The sequence below is a fragment of the Calonectris borealis genome, chromosome 1 (assembly GCF_964195595.1).
Source record: "Calonectris borealis chromosome 1, bCalBor7.hap1.2, whole genome shotgun sequence".
In the NCBI taxonomy this organism is placed as follows: Eukaryota; Metazoa; Chordata; class Aves; order Procellariiformes; family Procellariidae; genus Calonectris; species Calonectris borealis.
In genome coordinates this window covers 66,664,835-66,690,967 of record NC_134312.1, presented here as the reverse complement: position 1 = coordinate 66,690,967, position 26,133 = coordinate 66,664,835, and the positions used below count along the sequence as shown (strand labels likewise).

Sequence of the window (26,133 nt, the reverse complement as noted above, 5' to 3'; positions counted from 1 at the left end):
CCACGCTGCTTGCTAAAAACTACCCCTGGCAGCCACCCTGGGCAGTGGTGAAGGCCTGCCTCGCCCACACGGGCTGCCAGTGGCACCTCGACTCGTGGGCTGCGCCGCTACTGGTGATCCCCGGAGGGTATCAGCTTTATTGTACCAAAAGACAGAATAAAACCTGGGAATGGCTTGTAATACAAGACCAAGCGACTCCACTGCCTGATCTTCAAATGTTTTTGGCCCCCGGGCGCTTGGAAAGCAGACACTCTGTCCCCCCGGGCGGGAGGGGGCCGCGTACCGCTACACGGCGGCGGCTGACAGCCCCCGACGGCCGCCTCCGCCTGAGAGGGCGTGCGCGCGCGCCCTCCTCGGGGCGTCCCCCCGCACTACAACTCCCATGATGCCCCGCGGCGTTTGCGGCCGCCTTTGCGCCCGGCGGGCGCGCACAGCCTGCTGGGGGCCGCGCCGTGCGCGGGGGCCGGCGCCAATGGCGGCAGGTGGAGGGGGCGGCTGACGGGAACCCGTTGCCCGTCGCGCCCATTCATCGCCGACGCCTCCCCCGGCCCTTGCCCTCCCCCGCCGCCATGGAGGCGCTGATCCCCGTGATTAACAAGCTGCAGGATGTCTTCAACACGGTGGGGGCCGACATCATCCAGCTGCCGCAGATCGTGGTGGTGGGCACGCAGGTGAGGCGAGGCGGGGCGACGGGGCAGGCCAGGCCGGGGTGGGTGAGCGGGCGGCGCGGGCCCTTACCTCTCTGAGGGCAAAGTCGAGGCGTCCGTCGCGCCTCCGGTGCTGCTGACCCGCGGTCGCCTCCGCCAAGGGCACGGAGGGACGCGGGCAGCCGAGGGCGGCCGGGGCGGGCGTCCGGCCGCCCTCGGCTGCCCGCGTCCCCCCCCCGTTCCCTCCTCTGCCTCCCCACCATTTGCAATGGGAGTGCCTCTTCCACCGTCCTCCCTCCCCTTCGCGCTTCTCCGTAGCGGTTTGAACGGCCGAGAGGGCCTGCCCCCCCCTCTCCCGTGGCCCCGGGGGCGTGGGGGCCCGCTGCCGGCCCTGTGCTTCAGCGTGACCGCCATCGCTAGTCGGTGGCTTCCCTTCTCTGACAGCCGCCGTGAAGGGGCTGAATAAAAGGGATGTGGTAGCGGAACGGCATCTTGCAGGCGTGGATCGTTTTCCCTTGCTGCGAGTTCTTCTGACGTTTGGACCTCTTTGTCTTAGCTGATGATGGGGGATGAAGGTGAGAGGGGAAGCCAGCCTTTGTTGGCTGTAACAGTTACAACGTGTGTGTCTCTGCCCGATAATACTGCTGCTGGGCTCGAAGATAGCTCAGACCCTTTCAGATCTATTCAAATGGGATGCCGTTCTTCAGCAAAACTTTTGGCAGCAGAACATGTGTGACCAGAATGGCAGCAGTCATAAGGAAATTGAAAATGAAACGTTAAACACAACTAAAACTTGAAGTTAATGGATCTCTCTTTTTGTTTCTGTGAAATTAACAGTGTTTATTGAATGTGTGATGTTACTTGACAATAGCATGCCTACATAAGACAGTAATACCAACTACTCTGCAGGCAAGGATTTCATTATATGACTTAAAACACATGAGCTGTATGTCTGAAGCTTGTACATTGCTGAAGCATGGAATAGGTTTGCTCAAAGCCAACTACAGTCAAACTTATGAGACAATCAGCTGTCATTCTGTTTTACCAATATAAATCAGATAGATTCATTGACTTTTTATCAGCCACTTTATAAAATGGATCTAAAACACTTGAATTGGGTGGGAGAGGCTTTGCACTGGTAAGCTATATTAGGTACTTGCTATTTTTGTAGCTGACAGTAGTCCATCAATTTATGAAGACGTTTAATCTCCTTTACATTAAAAATCATACAAGCAAGCTGATTTTTTGTTTGGGGTTTTTTTTGTTTGTTTTAGTTTAGTTCTGCAAAAGAAAGTGCAAGGCAGAGGTGTGGCATTTTTCTGTGTAAAATTAATAAAGTATTTTTTTCTGTTTCACTTTATGAAATGCATTGAAGTGGCTTTTGTTTTAATTATCATCCTTTTAAACAACTTTGTCCTAGTTAACTTTTATAAGTGTGTACGGTAGATGCTGAGAGTTAAGACAGTATTGACATGCATTTGACTTCAATAGTCTACCCATCAGTATTAATATCCATCCAGTGCCGTATTCAGTATATTCATAAAACCCCTTGATTAGTATGATATTTCTTAGCATGCCAAAACAAAGTCATTTATAGACTCCAGGAAAATATATAGCAAAATGTCTAGGAAGCTGTATCTTGGTTTTTTGTTTTGTTTTCAGTCAGTGTTGTTGGAAGAAATAATTGTCTTTACTGACACAGTAATTCTGTAGATGGTTATTTTGTGCAATTAGTTTTAAAATAACTTAAATAAGATTTTATTATTTTATTCATTTGAAGTTAGTTTTTTGTAGACCAGATTTCTGGAGATGTCTCAAATATGGCCTTAGAGCTGATAGTTTTACTGCTGGTAGCTTGCTTCCGTGGTTTTTTGAAATGTGTCTTGAAACTATCTTGTTTCTTGAGATATTTTTGGTTAAGTGCTATGTGGTCTTTAAGTTTGTCACACAGTTGTTTTGTTTGTAGCATATGCAGTCTTCACTTTTTCTTCTTTGAATAATATTCACAAAAAAATTTGAGTTTTGCACCTCCTTTTTTCTTTGTAGGAAACAAATGCTACTCGTTAAGATTTATGTAACTCTCTGTTAATTGGTTTATGCTTTTTTTTCCTTCCAGTTTGCCTGTTGCTTTTCTTAAATGACCTTTTTACAAATTCAACAAGGAGAAGAAAAATGCTTTTTTAATTAGTTTTTGCTGTTTATTTTTCTCACCTGTCTTCTGTATCTCTTCTCTACCCTTTTATTGTTTTGTGCTTGTGTCTTTCTTCAGTTGTCTTTTGTTTCTACTTCTGTACACCAAGTTAATTCTTTCTTTTGTAGAGTATGTAGAACTAGAAACTGCTTATAATCCTTAATTTAGCTTTCAATGTTTTCTGTTTCCCATGTCCCCTTTGCCCCTCCTCTGTTGTTTCGGGGTTCATTTCCTACCGTCCTTGCGTTCTGAGCAGTTGAAATGTCTTAATTTTTCCTCTTTCTAGATGGATTTTGGTACTAATTACAGATTATTTCTTAGTAAATTTTACACATTTAGATGGCCTCACGCACTACTTCTAGTAGTGTTCCTGTGACTCAGTCATGTGAGAATTCCTTCTCATTCTCCACATAAATTCCATGTAAGTTATTTCTGTGTCCTAATATAGGTTCTGTTAAGAAAACTGAAGACTCTGTTTGCTGCTGATAGAACTCGGAGGACACCAACTCAGACTGCCAACTTTTCATCACTATTTCAGGGTTTTTTTGCCATTCCCAGATAGGTGTTCTGTTTTTTTCCCCGATTCAGTATTTCAGTTCCATTTTTAGAACTGTATTACTGAAGTGCAAAAAAAAATGTCCAGGCTGGGAATACTATATAAACAATATTTGTTCAATAATACTGTAATACTCAACCTTCTGATGTGTTTTATACAAATGCTTTGTGACCTGTACTTGTAGGGGATAACAAGGTGGTATTGAAGTGCCTCAACCAAACACATTAAAACTATAATAACAGGAGACAAGGGGAAGAAAAGAAGTTTGGCTAGTTATGGCCTTTTGTATGTTAAGGCCACATAGACGCGATCACAAAAATGAAATGCCTACACTATGAAAGTGGGCATGGGTGTTAGAATAAATCTTAAAAAAACCAAAAAAAACAACAAAATCTCTGCCTAGAGATGTGTAAAAATGAATGCCTTTATTTTTTTCAGGTCATTAATTCTTGGAATCTATTTTGGGTTTTTGGTTATATACAAACTTTAGTGTCAGTTTTGTAGCAAAGTTCTTCCAATACTGACATTATAAAAACAAGTTGTGGGCTTTATTTGCGCTTGGTAGTGTTGATTCTGGTAGAGACATCATGGTGAAATTGATCTAGCAACCAATGAAATTCAGAATGAGATTTTTAAATGACCTTTCAGGTGTACATTTGTATAATACTTCTGCTCAGTCTTCAGTTAATGCTATTTTGGGACATTCAATGGAGAGGTGTAAGATATTTAACACAGACTGTTCTGTTGGATGTTTCCATCTGAAAGAGCTGTTTCGTTAGCCTCTGATTAGCTCACAGATGAGTATTACATTTATTTCTTTTTTTGCTGTTTGGAATGAGTACCATGTTTGATATTTCAACACTAAACCAATTTTTGTTGCCAAAGAGGAAGGTTTCTTGATCTGAGGTAACAGATAGCCTGAGCATTTGAATATATATTATATATTGTATATTCTGTTAGGCTAAACAGTTAGGATGGTAATTTGCCTGTTAAGAAGTTGACAGCAATGGGAAGTTAATGTATGGTCTTGGCTACTGGGATGAGGAGAAAAATCCAGTGGATGCTGTACCAAAGCATCTGGTTTGAGAGAGACTGGCGTTATGGTCTTAAACTTCAAATGCTCTGCAGAGTTGCTGTGACCTTTCCCTGTCAGGGAAATTTACGCCACTTCAGCTTATTCAGTTTATTCAATGTATTCTACGTTGTGTTGGCGAAAAGCCAGTTTTAGGTGAAGGAAACTCTCCAGCTTGTACCAAGCAACTGGGAAAACCCCAGGACAAGCTCAGCTCGGGAGCTTGTCTTCCTCCCTGCTCTCATGTTTTTTTTTTTTTGTCCCAGTGGTCTTTCCTGGGGTTTCAAGCAGATGCAAGATGACATTTGTATCTACATTTGTAAAAGGGGAGGTAACTAGAGCATAGCTTCAGTGCTGGCTGGGGAGAGCTTGGTTTTTCTCCCAAATGTTTTGCAAACTTCCTGGTTTGATTTTTTGTTTGTTTTGATAGCTGATATTCTCCGTATCTGGTTTTGGGCATAACTGTTTTCCTTTTTGCCATCCCTTCCTCCTGTCAAATCATGCCCTGACTGTTCTGGTGTCTGTTTCAGACAAGCAGCAAAGTGAGGCTGATGTTAATTAGCTGTTTACATTTACCAGACATAATAGAAATTTTGCTGGTAAAGTTATATAGTGCAAACAACATTTGGCTGTTGTGCTGTTTCTTTTCTGTGATGGGCCCTCTCAGTTTCTGAACAGCTGTACTTTTTAGGTCCTAAAGGCTTCTATGATAGGAAGGATGGCATTTTCACTGTGTCTATGTGCAGACTTTATATGAACTAAAATTATAGGTCTAATAACTGTGATCTCCTCATCCTGCCTTTAATCTCTACATATTTTTAACATGAAAGCAATATTAAGCATCTTTTAAATGAAGATACTGATTTTATTGTTTGCAAATGTCCAGTTATTTTGGAAGAGTGGAGAGAATACACAGTTGTAGAAGAATGTGAATTAAGTGTGTTTTTTTCTTTTCCCCCCCACTGGTTTTGTATGCTTGCTGCCAGGGTCCTGTTCATTTTGTGATTGGCAATTGTTTTTCTTGGAAAACCTGTATTTTAATTAGAACGGATGGATCTTGTATCTTGTCCACAGGGGACAGTGCAAAGGAAACATGTTTTCAGGAAAATGAAGGGGAAGAGTATTAAAGCAGAAAGCCCCGGCAAATGTGTTTCAGAATCTGGAGAGAAAACGGCTATGTAGTTCATATAGTAGCCAGAAGGTTGACTGGCTTTTTCTTAAAAAAAAATTATCTCTGTTGTTTAGAGCTTTTAAAATTTGAAAATACAAATTGGCTTTGTTTTGATTCATTTTACTGAAAAAGTAATGAATGTAGTAGTATAAGCAATATTATGTAAGGTCAGACTATATGGCTTTGAAACGTGGATCTTCAAATACCACAGTTCCATGGTCTAACTTACAGAAGTTCTGTATTCGTTGTTTCTAATTACATGAGGTACTTTTTTATTAAGTGAATTATTGGAGGACTTTGGGAATTGATGTATTGAGAAATAATATATCTGCAAATCTTTCATCTGTTTGCTGTTGTTTGGCATATATCTACATTTAGATATGGTGTAAATACAGGATCCCTGAAGAATTTTGATGGAGCTGTGCAAATTCTGGCTTTCCTTACTACTTGTACATAAGCTGTCTTTCGTGGAGGGAGTTACTGTGGTTTCCAGTTTCTTCCTGACTAATTCAGGAAAGCTCTCTATTCAAGTGAATGGGGAATGGCCTGCAGGAACAAGTGTCTTGAAATCTGGACAAGATCTTTCACAGAGAAAATGTATTTTGCAACAGCCAGCAGTGCATTATGCTGGTTTCACTGCTTTCTCAAGTTGGGATCAGCCTGTTAGCTCTTTTGCATCTTTCTAGAAGTATAATTTTGTTTCAAAGAATTTCTTACAATAATTAATTGGGACTGCTTATAACTTCAGAATTCTCTTCTGATTAGTAAATACATTTTTAAATTTGTTGGCTGTTTAGAACCAGTCCACCTTGGGGTGTCCCTAGTTCACATAGGAAAATCCTGCCACAATAGCTATTCCAGCCAAATCAGTTTCCTTGTGGAACTGCTCTGGAATTGCATGTGTGCTGACCTTTTATTTCAGAATAATTCATATTTGCAAAACAAGGAAAGAAAAAAACTCTTGCTGTTCTTTAGTTATAGCTGAACTCTTCCAGGATAGCTACTGCAGATAACTTCTTTTCAGAGCACATATCTGGGTAATATTCCTATGGATGAGACCCCAGCAAAAATGCATTAGCTTGTATTTCCCAATAATAGAATTAAAGTTTAGTAAGCCATGTATGTATGTATTGCTAAGAGCATGACTTAGCCAGCAGGACTTTTATAATTCTTGTATGACAGAAACTGCAAAATTGCCACCATTCTGCCTCAGGTGTCAAAGTAGATGCATTGCTTTTCTTAAGAGAATTCTTCAGGAATTATTATGTCTCATTGAGAAATCTCTCCTACTTTGCAGTTCCTTACTGTCATTCTCAAATGTTTGTTATTGTTGCGCCACTGAAAAAGTCATAGGGAATACTGACATCATGCCTTCTTATTTTATTCTGCTGTCCTGCAGTGAATCTGTATTGTGTTGCAGGAGTTCTTTGCAGTTTTTTCCTATTTGATCAGATAATAAAAAAAGTACCAGTTTGTCCTATCAAAAGCAATGAACAAAGTCTACACCCCTTTCAACCGATTTTCTAGTTGGAAGTTCCCCAGTAGTTTATTGGACATGTTTCCTTATAAAGGTATTTTTCCTCAGATTATTTATTTTACATTGGCTCCACAAAGCGATTATGAAGTCTAAAGATAGACAGAAGGAAGGCAGCAGATTCTTGTAAGATGACTTGAAATTTGTTGCAGCTGATATGAGTCCATTATCATTTTAATAATACTTGAAATACGCAACAATCAACAATCTGAGCAAATGACTGTAAAAAATCTCATGGTTCTTGTGCATCAGTGAGACTCCGGGTGAGTCTTTGTGTTTATTGCCTTCTTGCTGCATGGACTTCCTAAGAATAAGAGCAGACTCTGGCTTATTTGAGCTAATTGGTGGGATCTGGTGAGTCACAGGACAGTGAAACTCCATAGACATGGCATGCCTTTAAGGACAACCTTATTGGAGCACGAAACAGTAGTCCATACAAACGCTCAGGAAAATGAGTAGGCATGTAAGGAGAGCAGTGTGGAGGAAGCTCATGGCTTGAGTGTCAATGCAGAAGACTCATGCGGGAGGTAGAAGTGAGGACAAGCTCACTCAGGGATATAAAAATACTGCCTGCATATGCAGAGATAGTATTAAGAAAGCCAACATTCCGCTAGAGTTGAAACTGGTAAGGGACATGAAAGGCAACAAGAAGAATTTCCAGCACTGCATCAGCAGTTAAAGAAGAAAAAAGAGAAACGAGAGAAAATACGGGCTTGCTGCTGACTGTGACAGATGATTTAGTGACAGTGAATATGGACAAGGCTGAGGCACTTGCTTTTCTTTCTTTGCGTTCTTTGCCTTGGTCTTCACTAGCAGGGTCTTCTAGGCCTTTATACCTGTAGACGGGGCTCAAAGTGGAGGGTAACTATCCATAGTGGAAGAGGATTGGGTCAGGGTTCTCTTCTGGATACGGAGAAGGCATCTTTGCATGCTGTTGGGTATAGAGCACAAGTCGTCTAAAATTAGGAATGCTAATGAGCACTCGGAAAAAGAATAAGAAAGCCAGTGAAGTAAATGTTTGGGATGAATGTGAACAGTTGTTCATAGTATTACTTCAAAATTTTCAATACAGAGTCTCTTCCATTTGGCTAGTAAGCAACCCTGAGGTGTTTTTGAAAGTAACATCTTTTGCTGTTAATGAAGCTGGACAGGTATAAAGTCATGCACTGCTGTCTGCTGCTTCTGAATTCCTGAAAAATGTGGTTAGTAATACAGCAGGTTGCAAACCAAATTTTCTCATAAAAATTAACATAATGGATGGGAGCAAATGCCTTTTGATACTTAAGAAGTGCACACAGTTGAAATATGTAGGGACAAGTAAAGAAGAAATGAAGGATAGGGAGGCCGAAGCAAGATCATTAGGACTGTTAAACAGTAGAGATGCTGGCTTTTTGGAGTAGATAACAGTTCTTACAGATTTCAGCTTTTTAATTTGTGAGAGTAAGTGCACAATCATTTCCCTGTATTCTGCCCTTCATCCTTCATTGTTTTAGATTAACCTGAAGATGATGTTGACAATGATGAAAATATAACTGTTAAGGAGGCAGTGAGAAAGCTGGTAAGACTTACATCATCTATACTGTCAGTGTGTGTTGAAATAAAATATTTAAGTCCCTGGGTGCATCATCTCTTCTTATCTTAGTACTTCTAGGAAAAATGGTTTTACCATCCATCAAACTCAGGTGCTTGTCTGTGAGACTGATGATGGTTAACAAAGCAGAGTGTTAAACACTCAGCAATGGAAGTTTGATACAACGGTTAAAGAAGCAACAGACAGCAAGGTGTTCCTGTATTTGGTCTTTTTTTCTGAGCAATCTATATAAAGTTCCAATAGATATCACAGCTTACAGATATTTCAGATTAGGATCAGGTATGGGTCCAGAGGATAACCTGACTGATCTGCCACAAAAGGTTAGAATTTGTTAATGCTTTTCTGGACTTGTCAAGAAATGAGTACGCATTTCAGTCCGTGCTTAAAATTGTGACGAACATTCCATGAGATGACAAAACAAGCGTGATGCTGCCGCAGACTTATTCCTAAAAATTCTGTGGTACCTTTGGTTATCAGTATTAGTCCCTGTCTACATCTGTTGTATGAAGGACTGGCTGAACTAAATTTATGTTCTGAACAGACCCCATATCCCTCACTTCCCCCATTGAGAGAAAAAGATCAGCTTTGTGTTCACTGCTTTCCTTACCATGTTCCCAGACAATTCTTGGTAATGGATGTGTATGGGGCCCAGATTAAGGAGTGCATCATTAGATACTGTATTATGTTCCAAGAACAGATTGCTTTAATAAGGGAACGTAATGCAATTTGAAACGAATTTCCTGATGTGTGGAGTACTGTAGTACTCATCTAATGTATGACTTTACATTTGCAAAGAATCCAGATTGTTCCTTCTGCATCCAAAGATAACTGCGGGAGTGGTGTAAGACATAGTGTTTTAGTTCCGGATGTAGTTTGGTGTGTGCCTATCTCAGCTTCCTGCAATACCACTCTTTTGGAAGGACCAAACAATGAGCAGTAGTGTGCAGCAACTTGTCCCATGGATTTTGGTTTCCTGTCTTGATGAGGTTCTTGGAAAAGACTTCAGCTATTTCTTACTATCCCTTCTCTACTTGGATTATATGTTCAGGAGAAGCCACTTCATCTAAGCCTCACCTCGTCCCTTTGAGACTGAGTGATCATTCTACCCACGTGTAAGAAATCTTGCTCAAGAGATGTTAAAAATATTTTTAATAAATGAAACCCTGGTGGTTTTTCTTTTTTCCCCCCAATGCAGCTGATGAACTTTATCATGTCTCATCTTTTTGAGCAGGCATTTCACTTGTTTTAAATTATGAAGTCTGTTAAGAAGTGGTTTGTTGTTTGTCACAGTGAAACTTATGTTTTTTCACATTCTGTAATATCAGTAATTCTTCAGAAGTGTGCTACAACAGAGTTCTCTCAGGGAGGCCTTCCAGAGCTAGTTCGTGCTTTGGCCAGATTGTCCTTCAGTTACTCTTCGATAAGATTTCAGTGCCCAATGTCCTGTCATAAGCTCCTTGCATGGAAGGTGCCCAAAGTTAATTGGAGAAGGTCAGCTGAAGAAGAAAATTATTAATTACTTTCTAGGGGAGTCTTTTGAAGCAAAAAATCTTAATAAGGCTGTCTTTCTGTTTCCTGTGGCCGTGTCCTTCTCCCTACTCTCTCTAGACAGTTGACCTCACTGCTGTCAAATTTGGCTTAGATTTACTTTGAAAAAGATACGCAATCTGCCTTGGTTTGTTATTCACCTATTGAGGCAAATGACATTGTTGATGAAACAGCATTTTTCTGTGCCATGAAGCGTAGTTATACAATAAAGTGTTAGAAGAAAAGAAAGCTTTCATTTGTTGTCATTGTTCAAACTTTCTAGGGGTTTGGCCTTGTATTTTAATATTTACTTTGTGCTTCTGTATACAGGTCCTATTTTAATAGGTTCTAATGCTCTCATGTAATATTTTCCTGTCTTGTCTTACTGCACTAATAGAAATGTGCTGTCTGATAGTGCTGTGTTGCTTGATCTCTGCTGATCTATTTTTCGTTTTTAGAAAAGTCACCTAAGATGTCACTAAATGTATGATATTTTAAAGATACTCCACATTGCTTTTATTTCATGTCATGCTAGGTTATGTACTCATTTTATGATTTACTTGAAGTCTCGAATCTGTTCTTTCAGAACTGGTAAGCTGAATTGAGGTTGTATAGCAGTAATGCACCTTCTAGCTGTCAGAAGCATCTGCTTTTTTTGTTCTGTGGTTTTTTTTTTTAAGAGAATTGTTTGGTAGTAGCATTAACATAGAAACATTTCCTAGCTGATGGCAATGATTGTCAGAGCAGGTTTTCTCATGGCGTGCCCATGTTGACTTTCCAGCTGCAGAAAACTGGAAGAGTTTAATACAGTTCTATTAAAAAGACAAAATCTTATCGGTCAGACTTTTAAAGTATTATGTTGACCTATCTGGGTCTATTGTTTATTGTTAATTTTAACATGGTAGTAGTCTTGAATCATTCATGTGTTCACAGGTGCTTGGACCATATAGCCCAATTCTGCATTTTATACAGAAGTGTTATAGGAGAACATTTTAAATGTAGACTCTCAAAGCGAATTTGTAGTTTCACAGCCTTTAAGTATTTCACAACTTCTTACAGTTTGTTATTACGTAGACAGATGTTTGCAGTCAATTCAGTTGTGAATACTTATATATATATATACACACACACACACAGAGGGAGAGACAGTATAAAACAATGTTTGTTTATATATTTAGAGCATAAAACAATGTCTGCACTTATGAAACTGATATAATACATTATACAAAAAAAAACAAACTGAAAGGAATATAAGATTGTAATAGCTTAATGTACTCAAGTGTACATAGTTAATATCTTTTTGTATAAAGCTCCTGTTAGTATTAACATGGCCAGCCCATGTTAATACTAACAGAAGGTTAAATTCCTTAGTCTACAGAGTGAAGTGTTACTGCAAGATGTTAGAAAATGACATAGTAGAAGACACAGAATTTCCTTCTGAGCATTATAAAGAAAAATAATTTTCTTTTCCAAAAAATGTTTCTGGAGAGATTCATATTTGGGGTAGAAAATGTTAAATAGGATATTAATTTTTCTGAAACCTATTACGTGTTTAATTTAGCCTTAAGAGGTAGAAAATACATCTATCCACATGGCTTTTAAGTATCCCAAGCAGGTTTAGACAGTTACTGGTTTATAGCAGACTTGTGTCCTTCAGTGCCTATGCAGTATGATATCACTGAGTTAAATGCAGTGGTATCTATGTAGTCTATCAGACGCTCCTTTGCGCACTGTATAGCAGAGGACAGAATTGAGCACTGTTTGCAGGAGCGATGAAAGCAAGCTGAAACTAAAATATTACAGCATTTTGATGTTTAAGAAAATCATGTAGCTGTATTCCAATTTTCAGAGCAGTGGAAAGAGTTCTGTGTTGGAAAGTCTTGTGGGGAGGGATCTGCTCCCACGAGGTACTGGAGTTGTCACCCGGAGACCCCTTATTCTGCAGCTGGTGCATGTTTCCCCAGAGGATGGTCGGAAAACAGCTGGAGATGAAAATGGTAAGTGTGATCCAAGAGTGTGTTTTGCCTAATAGGAAAGAGACTTTTAATCTTTCTTGTTCATTTGACTGAAAAATCAGTTGTTGTAAGCTTAAAACTTGAGTGTGCTTATTAAAATTTCCTTTGGAAGAAAACACAGCTGTTGTCACATCTGTTCTGTCCATTTAGCAAATGTCATGAAGTCAAAATCTTTTGGATATTCAAAATATCTTTAATGTTTTAAGCTTTCCTGTTTGTTCTTAGGAAACGGTTTCGAGAAAAGCAGGCCAAAGAAAGCATTTCAGCTATGATAACGATTGTCTAGAGAACATGATTTTCTTGTGTGTGTTTTTCTTCCTCTTCTCTTTTGCTGTATAAATAAGGTTTTTCCTTGAGAGGATGAGTATGTGACTTTTTAGTAGGAGGTTAGGAAATAGGTGAGTTCTGAATAGAGTGGAAGAAGGAGAAATGAAAACAAACTTGTAGTAGATGCAAACAGAATTTATTGGGCACGTTTGGTAGCTTACAGATGCTATTTTACTGGGCTGCACTGAGCGATTCCAAGCACATCAAGAACAACACTTTAAATGTTCTGAAACTGTCTAGTTTGAAGCTTGTGTCTTCTGTAGTGCTTCTCTATTATCCTTCAGCAGATCAAGAAACTAATCTCAGTTGTCCCTTGGGAGTTTAAATGCTCATTCTGTACTAACTAGTGCTCTTGATCTTATGAAAGAGCAGCAGGGGCACATCCACCTTCTGATCGTCAGATAAATCTTAGCTTTTCGATGTAGACAGTAAAAAGTACACAGGCTTTTAATGGCTTGATAAACTTGGGGCTATAATTATTAATTCTCATTGTGTTCAAATTTTTTGGAAATTATTTCTGGCAATAGTAAGTCTAAGTCAAGGTATCAGAAGTTCTTTACAGTATTTGTTTTCATGTAATATTTATAGCCTTTGGTTTCTGAAGAACAGTTCCTAATATTGTGCAGTTTAAAAGGTTTAAGCGCCAATTTTCATTATTGCCGCAAGCAGAGAACACAATTCGGGTTCGTAACAATTAAGAACTTTTAGTGTGCAATCCAGGATGTACTGAATTATAGGACAATTCAGGTTGGAAATGATCTTAGGAGATCTCTAGTCCAACTTCCTTCTCAAAAAAGGGCCAACTGAACTCAAGACCAGGTTGCTCAGGGCTTTATCCAGTTGGGTCTTGAAAACATCCAAGAGTGGATAATTCGGAGAGTGTCTGAGCAACCTTTTAGAAATGGCACACTTGATCTCTTTAAATATGGTTTTGTGTTACTTGCGTTGTGCAGTGTATAGTTTCTAGTACTTTCCAGAATACTTTGATTCTGAGTTGTAGGATAAAATATGATTTTGTTCTGCTCTGCAACTTTACAGGTATAAAAGATGGTTTTGTAATTAGAGTATTCTGAGTCAAGGCAGAGCCTTTCTGTTGTAGGTTGCATTTGATCTGGGGATTCAGATTTTAAATTTAAAATGGGATAATGATATTGCATAAGGACGTTGGGCTAAATTATTATTTATAAGGCCCATTTAGATCTTTGGGCAAAAAAAATCAATATGTAAGATGTACATGTTATAGTCTCTTCTTGATGTTCCTTTGAGGGAGATGTGGGCTTGTTTGGTAAGAACAGACAAACCTTTATGACTTACCAGTTGCATTTTAAATTCCTCTCTTCTCCCTCCAAAATTCAGGCAAATAGCGGTCTAAATGGTTTTGTCACTGATCTGGTTTAGCATATATACAGATTGTGGTGTTACATCTGAGAAGATGGGATCAAGTAGCTTGGAAAGAAAAAAGATGGCAACCTCTTATCCTGGCTATGCTGGCTAACATTGTAATAAGTCACTATACTATTACAGGTTATATTTTTGCGTGTTATGAGGTGGATGTTGAGGTAGGGTTGAATTGGGTGGTACGTTGAGGTAGGGTGTTTGGGATTTCCCAGGGGGAAATCTATCCATACTCTTGCAGAAAGGATTTCTCTAGATGAGGGGTTGTTTCTTTACAAATTGAGTATTGGACAAGAGAGTATCAGTCTTGGCATGCTGCTTTCTGAATGTGCTGGTAATGAACTTTGTGTGCACAGATACTTTTATGCAACTGCCTCTTTGGTTTGTGATTTCTGTTTTGTGATTTGTCACCTTTATCCATCCTAATGCTTCCTCTAGATAAGTACTAGTATTACATATAAATACATCCATTTAAAAATAGTACTAGTCTGTGGTTCTTATAAGCTTAAATTTTACCACAGAGTATTTGCATCCAGAAAGCTTCCCTGCTTTTAACACAAAGCACTTTGGATTGCATTTAAGCATGGACAATTGCCTTGTCTTTATGACTATGAAGGAAAAAATTGTGTGTCTCCAATAGCTTAATTTTGACATCATCTGATGCACGTGAGCTGCCAAAGAATATCAATTAATATCAATTTAGTGTTTTTGTTTGGTTGGTTTGGGGGTTTTTTGGTTTTGATTTTTTTGGATTTTTTTGTTTTATTTTTTATTTGATTCTTGGGAGCACATTGGGAAAGATTGTTGAGAAAGAATCGCAGCCAGGCATTTGAACTAACTTCTGATTTTCTAACATGCAACATTGAAGATCATCTCTGCTGCTCCTCAAAGTCACTGATGAGCTATGTGATACCCTTGTATGATGGTCACTGCAATAAATCAAGATAGTCAGAAAATAGCAGAGAGATGAATTTTCCATTAAATATGAAAAAGTGCTGTGTTTTCATAACATGATATTTCAGACTGGTACATATATTCTACAGAGATGTGTGTGGTTTGGTGTGAAGGAAATGTTCTCCTTATGCTTTGTTGTTTATTGTTAGCCTCTAGTGATTCAGCACATATAGTATGTTTGATGTGATGATACCACGCTGTGGTGTTCTCTTATCAAATTGCAAGAGAAGCAGCGTTTACGAGAGAACCTGGCCTGGTCTCATGAATTATTAAATTGGTCTTGTAGCTAAGACCTATTCTGGTAGTTTATCCATTTGTTAGGAAATGGAAAAGAGGAGGTAACATATGAATGGTCAATTAGTAAATGTTTATAGGTTCTTTTTTTTGTCCGAGGTAGGAAGCTGAACATTGTCCAAATTCTGAACAGATAGAATTGATATGGAACATAGGAATAATTAATACAGATCTGTTGCTTGCTAAATCAACACTGTTTTGTCAGCTTTTTGCTCTCTAATTCAAATAGGAATCTCTTACTCCTAGCTCCCAAACAGTGTGGACTGCTTCATTGTACTTAGCTTTGTAGAAGCACAGGAGAAAAAGAGCTTTCATTCAAAAGAGCTTGCCATCTTGTTAGCATCAAGGATGGAAAAAATGGTACAGTATACAGAAGGGATTGAAAGATGTGCACGTTTTTTTAACGAGTTGGATTTTTTTTTTTATTTAGAGAAAGAGAGCTAGGAAAGGATGAGGTGATGCAGGGGGGGAAAGAGAGTTCAGATGGTAGTCTGTTGGGTCCAAGAGCTGTGAAGGTATGGGAACTAGAAAGCTAGGAGAACAGGTAAGATTCTTCATGCTTTGTGGATTTTTGTCCTTTTTATTATTTGGGAAGTTCTCATTGCCATGCTGCAAGAAATCCTCTATGGTGGTGGCCTTTTATGACTCTTCTTTGTGCTCCCATTGTGTATGAATAACATTTCCACTGCTTTAGGAAGGGAGAAGAGGTACATGAATAACTGAAGTCAGTCAGTATTTGAGCTTCTTAAAGGAGCGTTGCAGTATAGGAGATAACAAGTAACAATTTGATGAAGGGCAGTCCTGAGAAAAATACTGTAATCATGTCTAGTTTTCTAGTATATTAATTAAAGTCTTCAGGTCTCACTCCAAGATATGAAAAGCCAGAAAAGCAGACTGTTGCTTTATTCAAGAGATGGCAGGATCTGTTTGTTCTTTATAGCTGCTGTTTTAATAATTTCATATAATCTGTAATACTTAATTTTATAATGACTGAAATGTCATTTCTGCACACTTTTATCATGCATTGAATCTTGAATGTAATCAGGTGATTAATTCACCTGAAAGTTTTGCCCGAAAAGCTTCCAGAAAGTAACATAAGCCAGGGAAGACTGATTTACCAGTGAAACTAGTGATAAAAAAAATGTTCTACATGTAAACCAGAACATTGGGTTGTTGAATGTAGGCTAATTAAAATATTTTCTTCTTGCCTTGAGCATCCTTGCATTTTGAATAATGCAAATCCTTCCTCCTTTCCTAAAAACTCCTTTGCATTAAATTAGAGCTATTGGGAAATTTTTCTCAAATATTAAAGGGGTGTCAGTACAGACTTCCTCAAAAGAGTGGGGCAAGAGTTTCCCCGCTGTATAAAATGAAACTTCTAAAAGCTTATACTTGGACCAGATGAGATTTTCTGTACACCTCAGGAGACCGCATTTATTCCTTAACTTTTTTTTTTCTTCTTCTTTTTTTATGTGCACCAAGGCTGAGGTTAAGACTAAGCCATTTATCATGGCTTCAATCTTCTCTTGTGTTATATATAGCAAAGAAAACTTGCGGCTTATTAAAGCTTAAAAAATTTTCAGACTCCTTTGATCCATAGATGTTAACAAGTTAAAATGCAACGCCTCTGACTAGAATGCATCTTTTTTTATATGTATTTTAAAAAGTTAATAGATCATACTAAAACAAACATTTCTTTATGCATAGAACTAAGCCTAGTACCTAGCTGCAAATTCCTATACCACCACAAAACCAGTAATTTAAGACTAGAACAGTGTGTCCTAAGAGGACATTATCTCCCTAGGAAGGACATAACAGGCGAGTGCTTGGTCCATATCCTTCAAATGTAATGGTGGCAGTATCTTGCTGTATCTTTTTCTTCCTGCCTTTATGTCTGTCTTTACTTTCTTAGATTCAATTTTTAAGAGGGGATGAGCAATACAAACTTGAAGACACTGTAGTTTCTTCCTGTATGTGCATTTTGCTTTATTTCCTCTGAACTGTAAATAAACTAAACCTGTTTAATAATCTGGAATTAATGAGCCCTTTCACTTTGCACTTGGTTTGGAGACTGGTATGTAACTTTGCCTATTTACCAACTAAGACAAACAAAAACTGCCTCCTAACAATGTTTTCTTCATAGCTCATGTGCCTGCAGAACAGCAAGGATAAAAGTAGTTTGTTTTTTAGATTTTTTTCCTTAATGGATCCAGTCCATCTAAATCAGCATATTTCCATTGATGATAAATAAACCTTTGATTTACCCACCTGAGCAAGACATTAAAATAACTCCCCAGATGTACTGGGCTTTCCAAACTGATGAATTGATTGTTGCTGTGCCACCTGCATTTTGTGCCAAACAGGCACGTGCCAAAAATGTCTTCACCAGTTTGTTTTGATTTTTGCACTTCCATGGTACTGTACTGGCATCACATAAAAATATAGAGTTGTAAACTCATCAACCCTTCAATAAAAAGTTTTTTTTGTAACGGGATTCCCATAAATATTTTGAGAAAGTTAAAAGTTGAGAAGGGTGATAGCTAATGTTGTCTCTTCTTAAATCTGTCTCAGAACTGCCGTAATTGGTTTTTTAATTGAGCATTAGAAAGATTCGTGCAAAATTTCAGACTTCTTTCCCATACAGTAATACTACTTCCAGTGACATTAAAAATGTTTCCTTACTCTTTCTTGTTCTTGCCATGAGTAAATGATAAACAAAGAATGAGTAATATGAACAAAGAAGTTCAGCTTTGCAGAACCTAATGGTGCTGTTTTCTGTGCTCAGATAAAAATATTGTGAGCTGTTGGAATTAGATGAACAGCAATTATAAAGTCATCATCAAGTAAACTTTGTCGTATAGAATATCTGGTTAATATGCATAATTTATCAGTGTTTAGTTAAGATCTTATTTCTGTGCATATTGTTAACATGTTACATTCTCATCAATAGAATAGCATGCACGTCTGTCTGCATGCATTTGTGATCTTTGTAATACAATCTGGTACTGAAAGTTAATAAAATGCTATATTAAATTGATTAAAAATTTTAAACATCATTCAATGCTGTTTCTCTTTAACTGCAGACCCTGCTACATGGAAAAATCCAAGACACCTTTCTAAAGGTTGCCTTTATCCACTTGCTTTTTCTCCCTACGCATAAAGTGCATGCTTATATACACTAAATCACAAACATTTCATGCCACTTTGTTGATTACACTTTTATGTTTACACTTTGGCTACTGCGTTGATTGATTATTTTGCTGAGTCTTGTGATCTGGTTGATTTTTAGTTTTCTGACCTTGTTGCATTAGAATGAGATGATTTTTGCTTTTCTTCTGTGCCGTTGCTGCTTCATAGAATTTCCTGCACTTTTAATTCCCAAATCAAAAAATCTCCGTTGATCAGTATCTTGAAATTCAACTTGAGTGGAAAAAATGTTTTGAAAGATGACTTGATTGTAGGTAAGCAATGTGTTTGCCGAATGGCCAGATTTCTTGTAGACTCTTCTTCTAGAGCAGATTGCTGTATCAGGGAGCAGAGCAGAAATGACCACAAAAAAAAATTTGAAATGGAACTTGTCACTAATACTTGGAAACCTAGTTGTGGAAATGTGAGTATCTCGCAGTGTGACTCAAACTGCTGCCTGCGCTGCGAAGCAGGAATTGACAAAACCTCCTTTGCTGTTTCTGGAACTGCTCTTGAATAGCCGCGAAGTAATTCCGGACATCAGTGGTGACTGACAAGAGTTAAGATGTTTGGTCCTTGACAGATTTGGGAAGAGACATGTTGTCCGAAGAGTTCATTGTTATGCAGAATTCTTATATATTTTCTGTTTGCTTGGTTTCAGTTCTACAAGTTTTTCTAACCTTTTCTTTCAGCTGTAATTTGATCTCACTTGCATGGTAAAAGAAACGATGCTAAAAGCTGGTATTTTTTTCAGATTTTTTTAAGTTATTCCTAATAATTCTTTTGTTTTCTGTTGCAAGCTGATATTTAATGGACTAGGCCGTTTTTAAAAAAATGGTAGGATAACTGATTGGCTCAGTCACAGTTAAGAAGGTGTAAGAGGCAAATTAGAAAGAGTAATGAGATGCAATGTTTAAATAAGCAGAATCATAAGCAGAATCATAAATGCAAAATGTACTGATCTATTTAACATCTAACAGTAGAAAGCAGACTAATTTTTCTCTTGCTGATTGAAAAAAATAATCACATTGTAGTTTTCAACAAACAGGGTCTCGGAAAATTGTCATTGAAACATCTGCTTCCTCTTCCTCATGTATCAATTCTTTGTTTTCAGAGATAGATGCTGAAGAGTGGGGTAAATTTCTTCACACCAAAAATAAGGTATGTTTACTCTGATGATGGAGTAGCAGTGTCATACATACGCTATCATATATATACTTAATTCTATATCTCTTCCCCTGACTTTCCCAAAAAGATTATTCTACCTGCTATACTACATGCCAGAGTATTGAGATTTTCTGTTTTGCTTTTTGAGTAGAAAACTTCTGAAAACATTCTTTAAAACTCAAGACAGAAAGTTTATCTATGGTCTGTTGTATGGGTTATTGATTCTGCCGAGTTATTTATCTTAATCTTTTTTGTGTTATTTTGTTTATTTTTCTTTTTTGTGCATTGGCGAAATTAAAATGGACATTGCAAAAACGAGGAAGTATATAACCACGAGTCATTTCAGTCCACTGAAGAATTGGCTACTTCAGAGATTTATTAGAAAGCTATGAAAAGGAAGAGCTTAATGCGCATCAAGAGGGAGAAGCAGAAAGGAGCATGACCTAGGACTTCAATAAGAGAGTCAAAGCTTAATTCTTTGCTTGAAGAAAGTCCATCTTTTTGTTGGCGTATGAGTTATTTAAGTGTTTATTACTTTAAACTGATTTCCTCACCACCTAGGTAGTGCTAGAAATTGAAGGAAATCTAGAGAGAAATGCAGAGGGAGCCTGTGCAAGGGTAGCTCTGTGCTAACTTACTTTGGATTGGTGGAAGGAGAATAGTTTTGACAAGAGTGGAAAAATTTTGAAATGAAACTCTGTCCTTGTTCTTCGTCCTCTTCGAGATGAGAATAGGTTCAGGCTACATGTTGTTTATTAACTTCAAAGGATTACAACTAGATTAGAAATGGCATTAAGTGTTTGAAATTCTCTTTAGGTGAACACTGTTCTATACCTTGTCTGACATCGATGGGATAATAAGTGCTGATAACTGCCATCTCACAGCGTTAATCAACAGATTCCAATTTCTGTCATTTTTAGCACTGATGATTGCTGTTAGCATTAGCTTAAGGGCTAATAGTCATTCTTATTTTTTCTCCCCTTCTGTATACTTAATTACAGAGTTTTTCACTGTCTCTTGGAGAAGAGAGCATTATTTTGCAATTAGGTAAATGGATACTGTCTTTGATTTTTAAATAATTTTTTTTCTTCCGTGCTTCAGATCTATACAGATTTTGATGAAATTCGTCAGGAAATAGAAAATGAAACAGAGAGGATTTCAGGAAATAATAAGGTAAATGTTGCACTGTCCATCTTTGTCTTGCTACAGATTCTCTTGCTGCTTAAACCTTTCTTAAACGGTTTTGGCAGCTAGAAGTGAAAAGCATTGAACTATTCTAATGAAGAACACAGTAATACTGCTTGCTCTCTTGAGATTTTTTCACTGTGTTCGTAAGAGAAAAGACTTCAGCTAAAAGAAAACGCAGAGAATTGCTGTTGCTTTACTTCAAAGCTTCCGCAATAATAGTGCAAAAAATAAAATTCAAGCTAAACTTGCTTCCGTTTTTTCACATACGTGGCTTTATGTGTAATTATAAAATCGAGTAGTCTATTCTTGCATATCTGTATAATCACTGAAATATAAATGCTTTTATGCATTATATTGAGGGGTAAAACAGGGCTGCTTCCAAAGACAAAGGAATTGGTTGACAGACGTGGCTGGCTTTTTTTTTCCTCATCACGTAGTTGTAAGGTGTATGATGGAAGAAAGTATGAAACTACAGCTTTTGGCTTTCTAAAGGGTGCATTTAAATAATCCAGTACAGTGATTAATTTTTATTATTAATATATTTCTAGGGGATCAGTCCTGAACCTATTCATCTTAAGATTTTTTCATCTAATGTTGTAAATCTGACTCTTGTGGATTTACCTGGAATGACAAAGGTAAGACGCAGAATGCTTCTCTTCTGACTCACTGAGAACAGTGTATTTTGAAACAAGGAGTGTATGTTCACTCTTTGGCATTATTCTGTATGTTAGATAAACAGCTTTCCTCGGTTTAAGTAGTAGGTTATATAAATTTGAGATGTCACCATCTTCTGATATAAGATTTGGGTTTTTGGTGCTCTTCGCTGTTGTAAGAGGTAGATTTGCCTAAGTTCTTCCTCTTTCGATATACAACTGAGGGATTGGAAGCGTTGTCCAGGCTGCATGTTCTTTTTAATAGAAGAGGTAGCACTCGGAAGTTTCAAAGTTGTACTGGCAGATAGATGGGTAGTTGACAACTTTGAAAATGTTTTCCCCATTGCTTCTCCAGAAGTTGCTGTGCGTATTTAGGGTAAGAAATTGTATAAAGTGAGGATATACTAGAAGAAATGTACAGGTCGTGTTTGTTCAGGTTTATACTGAATAATTTTCTGTGGCACGAAGATGACAAGATGACTTCTTTCCCTGCCAATGCACACATATACACCCCACTCTGCCAGTTGTGCAGGTGGTTCTTGGATACCAAGTCGTCTTGACAACAGTATCAAATCATTTTAATTGATTCTTGTTTCTATAAGAGTGGTTTTGATTTTTATACCTTTTTATACCTTTATACCTTTCAAGATCTTCCTTTTCTTTCCTCTTTTGTGAAGGGGGAAGGAAAGGCTGGAAAACTTTTATCTTACGCCATGGCATAGGGTATGAACTTTCAATGAGTAGTCTCACACAGGCATAAATATACAATTTTGAACAGTTCTATGTTGTTTTTTCTTTAGGTGCCTGTTGGTGATCAGCCTAAGGACATTGAACTTCAAATAAGAGAGCTAATCCTTCAATTCATCAGCAACCCAAATTCAATTATTCTGGCAGTTACAGCTGCTAACACAGACATGGCCACTTCAGAAGCACTTAAAATTGCACGGGAGGTGGATCCAGATGGTAAGCAGAAAGAAAAATTGGATCCTGTAATTCAACTTCTTTTTTAAGTTAAATCCTAAAATAAAACTGAAGTCGTTTGGGCAAAAAGTAGTAAGAAAAACAAATGTCACTGCATTTCCTAGAAAATACAATTATTATATTTGCTTGAAGACTTCCTGCTGCAGTCTCTGCAACTCGGAGATGAATTAATATCTAATAGATTTCTGGCTTACGAACAGGCCAAATAACTATTTTGCTAGTCATAGGAACCACTTCTGTTTCCAGAGCAGCAAAACGGCATTACAGAACGTTGGGGGTTTTGAGATTTTTAGTAGTTTACAGTGGTCTGTTAGGATGACTTCATGCTTTATTGTGCAATGTTGTTTCTTTTAGTAGAGAAAATATGCCATCCTGCAACTAGTAATTGACTGTCTAGCTGTTAGTTTAGTGACTTTTAGTAAAAATAAAATTAATACATACGGTCAATATCCATTTTGGTGCCCTGCATTTATGTGACAGAACTGACTGATTTGATTTAATCTAAAAAGAGGTTTATCATTTTGTATTTACCTAATGACTTTGAAACTGATCTGAAGCTACTGAGTGCCTGCTTCTTGTTTATGGAAGGTGCTGTCAGTACCATTGACTAATAAATGGCACTGTGTGATTTGAAGGAATATGGAAGAGTATACTTGTAAAATAGGTATACTGAAATTAGGCTAAAATTTAGTGTTGGTATGCTTTACCCTCAAATTTTTCTTCCCATAAAGTGTAACATTTCTTGATTGTTTTCAAACTCTGAGTCTGCTTTGGCCTGTCTGCCGAAGCCTTTATGGGTTCCACAGCTACGTAACCTCAAGGGAGAATCTCTTCTGGTAGTCTTCTCAGTCAAATTGTCCTGGTTCAGCAGACCCTTTCCTCTTAATTTACCCCTGTAAAAACGATCAGCTGTGACTTTTGGATCACTTCTCAAAATTGTAAACCTTAAAGGTCTGGAGTCGCAGCTCATGTTGCAGGTTCTGTAGGAATAATAGTATGTAATGGTATGAGAACTTGAAGTACTAAAGTAGGTAGACTCTCTGACTTGCATTCATCTGAAAGTTTCAGGACTCAAGAACCTACTGATTTTGCTGAGGTACTGGTTTATTTTTAGACTTGGAAAGTGTGTTATATTTTAAAGAAAAAGTTCTTGCCACATTTTTTCCAGACCCAAGAGGCCAGGAAATATTAAGGTCCCAGGCAAATCCTATGCATGTTAGCCTACCTGTTGTGAAGTGCAGTATTTACCTATTTAATGAATTTAGGTCACTTTTTCCTCCACAGTGTCCAATATGAAGCTTAGTTTTAACTCGGAAAGCATTCAGTCACATGTTCAATAAAAATATGTTTCATTAGCAAAACTAAATCCCCTAAAGCTTCTTCAGTGGATGGATTTCAGTTTCTTGGGACTTTCAGCTATGTATTTGATCCACTATGCTGGAAGTGGGCCTGTTGCCTCCTTTAGCAGCTTCTCCAGTGGTATTTCAAATATAGTTCCAAACAGATTGCCATTACGTCTAGTCCTACATATATGCTAGAAATACGTTCAGTCCACTCACACTTGCGAGTCCCCTGCCTGCCTTACTTAATCTTCTCCACAAGTGCTTTGTAATGCCTCTAACCTCATGTAGTATGCAAAAATGTTTGTTGTAATCAGTAATGACTATAATTTCAAACTGCATGGTGCCTCAACCTTTTTCTTTAACCAGATCTGTGTGGGGAGCCATACCTGCCAAATACTTTCTTACACTCCTGTTAATAAGGGGCTCCAGATAGACTAATACCACGTTGTTGCGCTAGTCTTTGCTGGTTTGCAGTACTAAACATCATGCAGCTGTCTGAGGAGCTTTTTGAATGATGAGTTTTAGCTACCCTGATCAAGGCAAAACATCCCCGTGAGCGAGTTTTCTTTTTGGTAGGTCGAAGAACCCTTGCTGTTATCACAAAGCTGGATCTCATGGATGCTGGCACTGATGCTATGGATGTGCTCATGGGAAGAGTGATTCCAGTCAAACTTGGCATCATTGGAGTAGTGAACAGGTCTGTCTGAGCACATTGATGCTATTTTTAAAACTGTGTTAATATGAAGTAATGCTTTTGGTTTTTTTAACCATGCATAAGGTTTTAAGAGTAAGGTGACTTGATGTTGAAATAAACTTCTGAACAAGCAAGCGAGAACTTTGTTGCCCACTTTTCAAAAGCCTGTCTGTTCTTTTTCCGCTCAACCAACTGCTAATTTAGAAAAGAGTAGGGACACTTCTTCTAAAAGAACTGTAGTGTCACTACTTCTTTCTGCTGTTGTTTTTTAGCCTGAGGGATGCTTCTGGTCAACTGATCACATTAGCACTGATCCAGTAGATATCCTGTATATATTAGTGCTAACTGCATATGCTATAGTACTGTTCACTTTATTTTTTTGCATTAGCTAGATCAAATCTCATGTAGTTTTGATAAAAGCGTTGCTTAGTCTGTGTACAGCTGCTACCAATACTGTATGGTACAACAAATTTGTTGACTATGCTGCATGGAACAACAAATAAAACCCTTTATTGTCTAAGGAAGATGTTATGTGTGTAAAGCAAAAACCAACTGTTAGATGTCCTGTCCAGAAAAGTAGAAGTGTAAATTATTTTTACTTTGCATCTATTAACTCGTGTGTAACTCTGCCTTTTAACTTCAGGAGTCAGTTGGATATTAACAATAAGAAGAGTGTAACTGATTCCATTCGTGATGAGTATGGTTTTCTTCAAAAGAAGTATCCTTCTCTAGCCAATCGAAACGGAACCAAGTATCTTGCTAGAACACTGAACAGGTATTACATACTATGTAAAATAAAATAAATGTGTGCTTTTAAAGATACAAATTGGTGTGTTAGAAATATGTGTAAACATTTATTTTTACCTTTCCTTTCTGTTTTGGTGCTGTACAGTGATACATTAAGGAAAACTCTGTTTGGTTCCAAATTCAGTTTCTGAATTTACTGTAATCTTCCTGAGTTTTCCTTTGGTGATTATTTTCTGTCTCTTCTCTGTTTTCATGGAGATGATAAAGCTGAAACTTTTTTCCCTTCTAATGAGGGACTGTTTTCTATTTTTAGACTACTGATGCATCATATCAGGGATTGCTTGCCAGAACTGAAAACCAGAATCAATGTTTTAGCTGCTCAGTACCAGTCTCTACTAAACAGCTATGGGGAACCTGTTGAGGACAAAAGTGCCACTTTATTGCAGCTTATTACCAAATTTGCTACAGAATATTGTAACACTATTGAAGGAACAGCAAAATACATAGAGACTTCGGAGCTGTAAGTACCAAATGGTTTTCTAGAATATTGACTGAGCAGTTAGATCGACCCAGTGGCTCTTGCTGGCTTTCATTGGCAATAGTACTACATTAGAGCGTAACATAATCGGAGATGTTTGAATCCAAGTAACTGCAAAAAATGTTTGCAATGAGAGCTTTTTTCTTGTTTGCTACTTCAGTTGTTATTTTATTCTTTCAGATGCGGTGGAGCCAGAATCTGTTACATTTTTCATGAGACCTTTGGAAGAACTTTAGAATCTGTTGACCCGCTGGGTGGCCTTAACACAATTGATATTCTGACTGCCATTAGAAATGCTACTGTGAGTGTTCTTCTGTATTTCTAAGTGTTGTTGCTATATATTGGATTCGAAGATAAGGTTT

General features: G+C 37.9%; 1 protein-coding gene across 9 annotated transcripts in view; it reads left to right on the top strand.

The window, feature by feature from the left end:
* The first annotated feature begins 415 nt into the window (after positions 1-415).
* DNM1L (dynamin 1 like) overlaps positions 416-26,133 on the top strand; it is a 39,901-nt gene continuing 14,183 nt past the window's right edge. For 2 of the 9 annotated variants that reach the window (XM_075158396.1, XM_075158376.1), the window contains exons 1-11: positions 454-671; positions 12,139-12,286; positions 18,358-18,396; positions 19,575-19,621; positions 20,729-20,800; positions 21,364-21,450; positions 22,269-22,431; positions 24,369-24,489; positions 25,130-25,261; positions 25,547-25,753; positions 25,952-26,072. In XM_075158396.1, the coding sequence (XP_075014497.1) occupies positions 570-671; positions 12,139-12,286; positions 18,358-18,396; positions 19,575-19,621; positions 20,729-20,800; positions 21,364-21,450; positions 22,269-22,431; positions 24,369-24,489; positions 25,130-25,261; positions 25,547-25,753; positions 25,952-26,072 (1,239 nt within the window). In that variant the 5' untranslated portion in view covers positions 454-569. Of the gene's footprint in view, positions 672-1,141; positions 1,223-9,999; positions 10,194-12,138; positions 12,287-18,357; positions 18,397-19,574; positions 19,622-20,728; positions 20,801-21,363; positions 21,451-22,268; positions 22,432-24,368; positions 24,490-25,129; positions 25,262-25,546; positions 25,754-25,951; positions 26,073-26,133 lie in introns of those variants that run through there. The other 7 variants (XM_075158386.1, XM_075158319.1, XM_075158366.1 and 4 more) reach the window with 7 other exon arrangements.